Below are 7816 nucleotides of genomic sequence, written 5' to 3'. Positions count from 1 at the left end.
GCCACCACATCCAGCTGATTTCCGTACTTTTGGGAGAGAAGTGGTTTCACCATGTTGGCCAGGATGGTCTTGATCTCCTGACCTCATGATCCTCCTGCCTTGGCCTCCCAAAGTGCTGGTATTACAGGTGTGAGCTGCCACACCTGGCCTATAGCTTACATATTTCTTATTCTTTGAAGTAGCTGAGAGTATCTTAAATATAGTAAACGACAAATATTTGTTTAATGGATTAAAACCAGGATAACAATAACAACAACAACAAAAAAGGAGCGTTTTCAAGTAAGAGCTTCGTTACCATGAACAAAATTTTCCTTGTAAAAGGAAAAAGACTGCTAGTGTTTTGAGTTTTTAAGATGTCACTTTACAGCAGCATCAAATGATAGATGGTGGCTGGGTACAATGGCTCACGCCTATAATCCCAACACTTGAGGAGGCCAAGGTAGGAGGATTGCTTGAGACCAGGAGTTTGAGACTAGCCTGAGCAACGTAACAAGACCCCATCTCCACAAGAAACAAAAAATTAGCTGGGCATAGTAGCATGCACCTGTAGTCTCAGCTACTTGGAGGGCTGAGGCAAGATGACTTGAACCCAGGAGTTCAAGGCTGCAGTGAGCCATGAGTATGCCACTTCAATTCAGTGTGGGCAACAGAGCAAGACTCTATTAAAAAAAAAAAGACAGTGGAAAAGAGAGTCTTCTTTTTAATCAATAGAAGAATTACATATATCTTTCAATGTTTTATCAGTATGTTTTAACATCTATTCATCATCAAGTGTTTACTGTTTTATGCAGAGATAACAAGAGAATGTATTTGGTGTTACTGAATTTTGGTTACTGAATATGGTAATTTAGGTTTATTATTGTCTTTGCTCTCAAAGAGACTAATATTAATAAATATCTGGGAGAGAATGTGCTTGTGTGTGTATCTACACAACATAGTTCATGGTCTGTGTTTGTGTTGCCTTAGAATAAATAAATCAAGAATAAAATTTGCGTTGGTTCTAAATTAACTATTCTTCACCAACTTTTTGACCTTAGAACGAACTTAGAACCAACACAAGTTTTATTCTTGAATAATTCAGGATTTTATCTGAGTATGCCTAGTTAACAACCTGTGCATACCCAGCCTAAAATATGGACCCATCCCAAACAACTGACAAAACACATAAAGAAGTTAACTACATCACATCTATTATTATCTTTGTAGGCATTACTCCTACTGCCACAATCACTTTATTTCCAGCATTAGGTGGTATTTAATCTCTTTTTTTTTTTTTTTTTTTTTGAGACGGAGTCTTGCCCTGTTGCCCAGGCTGGAGTGCAGTGGCGCGATCTCGGCTCATTGCAAGCTCCGCCTCCCGGGGTCCAAGCGATTCTCCTGCCCCGACCTCCCAAGTAGCTGAGATTACAGGCGCCCATCACTACGTCCAGCTAATTTTGTATTTTTAGTAGAGATGGGGTTTCACCATATTGGTCAGGCTGGTCTTGAACTCCTGACCTCATGATCCACCTGCCTCAGCCTCCCAAAGTGCTGGGATTACAGGCATGAGCCACCACGCCCTGCTGGTATTTAGTCTTTAGTCAGGTTATATATAAAGATACACATATAATCTATATATATGACATAGATTGTTAATATAACTATTAAATATCAATGCTAAAGAAATAATGTAAATAGCTTCCTAATGAACAATGTGTCTTTCACTAGATTGGGGCTGACACACCGCAATTCAGATTAGTTAAAAGCCTAGGTTAAAACCAAAAATAGTAGATATAAAGATGTTCTTATCCATCATAAGTTTTCAGCTCCTAGCAGCATAAATCCTATTTATGTAAGTTATTTAGTGATATTCTTTATATATAATTTAGCTATTTAATGGTATATGAAGATAACAGATGCATAAGCAACAAAATTTGTGTTGTAAATATGTTTAAATGAAAAAGGCAACAGGGAAATTGTTAGGAAAATTTACAAGGAAATAACTGAATCACAATTTAAACTACCTAATAAAGCTCACTTATGAATCTTATTTTTGAATTAGCTATACTTACGCTTGTCTTTCAGTAAATATGACATCCATACTTTGTGTTTCTCGATCATTTTGAGCTTTAAGCTGAATAAACAGTTAACACATAAGTTAGTAATAAATAAATACTAAACCAAATTTTTTCTTTGTAGGTTATTTTGGTTACAAACTAAATGAGAAATTATTATAATCATCCCAGTGCCACATACAAAGTTTAAGAAAAAAAATGCAGTTATTGTCTCATTTAACAAACAATACCAGATTTTTTAAAAGTCTTAAGAAGCATTGTAATCTCATACCAAAAATATTCATTGTACTTCAGTGATCTGTCAAATTCAACGTGAATTCAATTTATGTAAACAGCATTTAAAGAATGTATTGAATGTTCAATAAATATTTGATTAGTAATATGTTAAATTTAGAACCACCACAAGTTTTATTCCTGAACCATTCAGGATTTGAGTATAGCTAATTAACTACCTGTGCATATCCAGCCTAGAAAATGGATTCCCTATCCCAAACAACCAACAAAACACATAAGGTTTTTACTTTTCACAACTGGCATTGAAATTTTTTTTGTTTTGTTTTGTTTTTGAGATGGAATCTTGCTCTGTCACCGAAGCTGGAGTGCAGTGGCATAATCTCAGCACACTACAACCTCCAACTCCCAGGTTCAAGCGGATCTCCTGCCTCAGCCTCCTGAGTAGCTGGGATTACAGGCGCGCGTCACCACACCCGGCTAATTTTTGTATTTTTAGTAGAGACAAGGTTTCACTATGTTGGCCAGGCTGGTCTCGAACTCCGGATCTAGTGATCCTCCTGCCTCCACCTCCCAAAGTGCTAGGATTACAGGCATGAGCCACCACACCCAGCTGAAATACAATTCTTAATTAGAGAATTCTCCTGTGTCCTAAAGGTAAAAGTAACTAAATTATCATAGTTTTAGAACCCCAAATTTAGAAGAGTCATTTTATAAATCCTATGTCTTCATAGAATAGTCTGTATTCACGTAAATAAATTATAAATCATATAAATCATAAATTCTGTTATTTTCATCCAAATCTTATAATCAAAATAAGCTAGCTATCAACATATTTTATTGTTTTCTACCAAGTAATCTAAGAACATTGAACACAAATTTGTTTTTGTTTTATTTTAGATTCAGGGGTACATGTGCAGATTTGTTACATGGATATATTGCATAATGGTAAGGTTTGGGCTTCTAGTGAACCCATCACCCAAATAATGAACACTGTACCGGCTAGGTAATTTTTCCACCCTTATTGCCCTCCTACCATACCCCTTTTTGGAGTCCCCAGTGATATGTCCATGTTAAATACAAATTCTCATTTACCAATCAAAAATTAATATTATGTCTGGAGTCATATCTATTCACTTTTCTCCACTGGTGACAAAAACTATGTAAAGTTATCATTTGTCACACTGAGTATTAGTCAACATTTGTGCATAAACTAAGCCAGAAATATTGTAAACTAATATATATAAGGAAATGCAGATGGCACTCCCTAACTAATGTTGCATGTGACACCAGTTCAAACACAGTAGACAGTCACTAAACATCCACTTAGGGGCCGGGCGTGGTGTCTCATGCCTGTAATCCCAGCAATTTGGGAGGCCAAGGCGGGTGGATCACGAGGTCAGGAGATCGAGACCATCCTGGCTAACACGGTGAAACTCTATCTCTACTAAAAACACCAAAATTAGCTGGGCGTGGTGGCAGGCGCCTGTAGTCCCAGCTACTTGGGAGGCTGAGGCAGGAGAATGGTGTGAACCTGGGAAGCAGAGCTTACAGTGAGCCAAGATCGTGTCACTGCACTCCAGCCTGGGCGACAGACTGAGACTCTGTCTCAAGAAAAAAAAAAAAGAAAAATCCACTTAGGAAAGCCAACCAACAGGAAGAAAATTTAAAAGAGCAACTAAGACAGCTCAATGAATACATAATAGTGGTATTTACAATTAGAGTAACATTCATCTCTATAGCACTTAAGGTTTTATCAAACTTTTTCTAGATATAAATGTTTTGCTTTGTAGGATATGACAATACAGATCAATTTGATACACAGATCAATTTGCTTACATTTATAAATTTTCTTACCATATTGTAATCATTCATTACTTCTTCCATTTCAGTGTTGGTATTAAGTTTATCTACCAACTAAAAATAAAAATACAAACAAACAAACACCATTCTGTTAGTCTTTACACGTTTTCTATAATTAATAACATAAGCATTCAGTCTTACAAACAATGAGTAGTAACTTAAGTATTAATACTTTTAAATATGTTCTGTTTTAAGATAAAAACAAATATTGAGCTAAGTAAGTATGTATTATGTACCTTGCCAATAAACAAACTACATTTTTAACGTGGATAAATGAGCAGTAATAAACTACTCTTCCTGCAAATTATACCTTGTAGACCCCTTTGCCTCCTCTGAAAAGATGGCTGAGCTTATAAATAAGGGTCTGGAAAAGACAAAAGTTTAGGAAAGATCTATCACTCTTCCCCTGCCAATGCCCCCAAGGAGAGAAGAGTGTTAGCAGATTTACAAATTTACACTAGCAAAAATGTAAAAAGATGTTCTTTATCATCTAATAATTTTAAAAAATCAACAGGGCTTGCACAGATAGAACAGTAGTAAGCCTACTTCAAAAAATTAGGCAAGGATATCAGTTGCCAAAATAGGGTATTTACCTAGTGTCAAACACTATTCCATATGTATTAACTCACTTAATTTTTAAGTTACTCTGTGAAATAGATATGATTGTACACATTTTACAGAAAAACAAAATTAGGAAGTGATACAGCCAGAATGTGAACAGAAGGTCTACTAAAAACAAACTATTTGGGTATAATGTATATCACATTTTTCACTTGTAAGTGCTAATAAGACCTAACATTTATTGAGTGCTAACTATATGTCAGATACCCAGCTAACTGCTCTGTATCAGATATTAGCCCATTAAATCTATAAATAGCATATTTTACACGCTAGTATTTCTATATGAATATGCCTAATTTGTTCCAGCATAACTAAAACTCCCTTTCATCTAATGTCATTTCATACCTTATAAAAACTATTTTTCTCAGCCCGGCATGGTGGCTCACGCCTGTAATCCCAGCACTTCGGGAGGCCGAGGTGGGCAGATCACGAGGTCAGCAGTTTGAGACCAGCCTGGCCAACACGGTGAAACCCCATCTCTACTAAAAATACAAAAATTAGCCAGGCGCCTATAATCCCAGCTACTCGGGAGCGTGCCTGTAATCCCAGCTACTTGGGAGGCTGAGGTAGGAGAACCACTTGAACCCAGGAGGCGGAGGTTACAGTGAACCGAGATCACGCCACTGCACTCCAGCCTGAGCAACAGACTGAGACTCCATCTCAAAAAAACAACAACAAAAGAAAAGCAACTATTTTTCTCATATTTAAAACAGAACATCATTTACTAAAGAAAATCTCACTGAATAATGGGCTCTACAAAATGTCTGTGATGAATTGTACAGTCCAGCAAATTTAAGAATTACAAGAGGGCTGGGCTCAATGGCTCATGCTTATAATCCCAGCACTTTTGGAAGCTGAAGCAGGAGGGTCACTTGAGCCCAGCAGTTCGAGATCATCCTGAGCAACACAGCGAGACCCCATCTCTCCAAAAAAATATAAAAATTAGCCAGGCATGGTGGCATGCACCTGTAGTCCCAGCTACTTGGGAGGCTGATGCAGGAAGATCACTTGTGCCCAGGAGTTCGAGGCTACAGTGAACTACAATCATGCTACTGCACTTCAGCCAGGGCAACAGAGCAAGACGCTATCTCTAAAAAAATTAAAAAATAAAAATAGTCCAGGTACAATGACTTAAGCCTGTAATCCCAACACTCTGGGAGACCAAGGCAGGCAGACCACTTGAGCCCAGGAGTTTCAGACGAGCATGGGCAATATGGCCAAACCTCATCTCAACAAAAAATACAAAAAAATTAGCCTGGTGTGTTGGCATGTGCCTGCAGTCCCAGCTGTTTGGGAGGCTGAGGTGGGAGAATCAATTGAGCTCAGAAAGTCTAGGCTGCAGCGAGCCATGATTGAGCCACTGCATTCCAGCTCAGACGACAAAGCAAGACTGTCTCAAAAAAAAAGCCCAAAAAACAAAACAAAAAACAAACAAACAAAACCCATCACCACCACTAGTAATAACAAAAAAAAACAAAAAGTTATACTATAATCAGCAAAATTTTTTGATAAGCACAAGATAACAATATCAAGTAGGTATATCATAACTTATCCTAACCATTATGATAGAATGTTTATTTCTTGTAACACTATTTCTTAATAAGAGTAGTGAGATAAAAATTTGTCTTTTTCATTAAATCCAGACACCACTGCTGCTAAAGCAACTAAAAGGTTAGAAAAAAGAAAATTCTGACACTAGAAATTTTCATGGGGCCAATATCACCCAAGGATTGAGCAGTTATCAATACTGCCAGAGGGACTGTTTCTTTTGAAAGTCCACAGGTAGAAGCATCTTTGGTAGAACTACATTTATGTTATATACTCTATTTTGACAGAATGTACACAATATTTCAAGTAAAACATAGAGATGGTGGCAATTTGTATGTTAAATAATTAAATTTAAAAATTTTCAAGATGACAACACTCAATAAAAGTTTAACTTTTCAGCTTTTTGAGGAATTGCCACACTGCTTTCACAGTGGCTGAATTAATTTACACTCGCACCAACAGTTTATAAGCGTTCCCTTTTCTCTGCAACTTCATCAGCATGTGTTATTTTTGACTTTTTAGTCATAGCCATTCTGACTGGCGAGAGACGGTATCTCATTACTCTTTTGATCTGCATTTCCCTAATGATCAGTGATGATGAGCTTCTTTTCATATGCTTGTTGGCTGTATGTTTGTCTTCTTTCGAAAAGTATCTGTGCATGCCCTTTGCCTACTAATGTATTTTTAAAGCAGTAGTAAAAACTAACGAAAATATTAACAGTAAATTCTCTTAGAAAAGAAAAAATACCATGTTGTAGTCTGCTAGTTGTCCTTGAAACTCTTTTATTTCAGCAGCTAAAGTCTCAGCCCTGCAAGCATAAAATAAATATTCATAAATATATACATAAGAAAAGGAACATTACAAACAGTGTGGATAGCTACAAATATAGTATTACAAGTACAAAACACTGAATGAATACTGCATACTTATTACTCACCTCTTTTCATACGACAAATATACTGAATTCTCTTGATTGTACATTTCTATTTCCTTCTGAAGTTTATTAACTTCTGTTGTAAGTTCACTTATTTTACTTCTATTAGAAAAGAAATAAAAAGGTCGGCAATACTTTCAATCCAGAAAACTCTAGTTAAGCAAAATTTAAACTTTTCAGTAATATGTAACAATAATATAAATAGTTTTGTGAAATTCACTAAAAGAATACAAAAAGTTTAGGTGGCTTATTTCATTAAGAATGAGGTATATCCCAACTGGGTGCAGTGGCTCACGCCTGTAATCCCAGCACTTTGGGAGGCCAAGGTAGGCGGATCACTTGAGGTCAGGAGTTCGAGACAAGCCTGGCCAACATGGTGAAACCCCATGTCTACTCAAAATACAAAATTTAGCTGGGTGTGGTGGCACATGCCTGTAGTCTCAGCTACTAGGGAGGCTGAGGCAGGAGAACAGCTTAAACCTGGGAGGTGGAGACTGCAGTGAGCCGAGATCATGCCACTGCACTCCAGCCTGGGAGACAGAGCGAGACTCTGTCTCAAAAAAA

General features: G+C 37.0%; 1 protein-coding gene across 4 annotated transcripts in view; it reads right to left on the bottom strand.

The window, feature by feature from the left end:
- Nucleotides 1-7816, bottom strand: part of IFT74 (intraflagellar transport 74) — a 129650-nt gene that overhangs the window by 84765 nt on the left and 37069 nt on the right. For all 4 annotated transcript variants that reach the window (XM_011957111.1, XM_011957112.1, XM_011957110.1 and 1 more), the window contains exons 5-8: nucleotides 7256-7354; nucleotides 7066-7126; nucleotides 4143-4202; nucleotides 2052-2113 (exon numbers count right to left, since the gene is read on the bottom strand). In XM_011957111.1, coding sequence (XP_011812501.1) covers nucleotides 2052-2113; nucleotides 4143-4202; nucleotides 7066-7126; nucleotides 7256-7354 — 282 coding nt within the window. The remainder of the gene's footprint in view (nucleotides 1-2051; nucleotides 2114-4142; nucleotides 4203-7065; nucleotides 7127-7255; nucleotides 7355-7816) is intronic.

This window comes from Colobus angolensis, unplaced genomic scaffold (assembly GCF_000951035.1).
Source record: "Colobus angolensis palliatus isolate OR3802 unplaced genomic scaffold, Cang.pa_1.0 Scaffold436, whole genome shotgun sequence".
In the NCBI taxonomy this organism is placed as follows: Eukaryota; Metazoa; Chordata; class Mammalia; order Primates; family Cercopithecidae; genus Colobus; species Colobus angolensis.
This window is presented reverse-complemented; position numbering and strand designations above follow the sequence as displayed.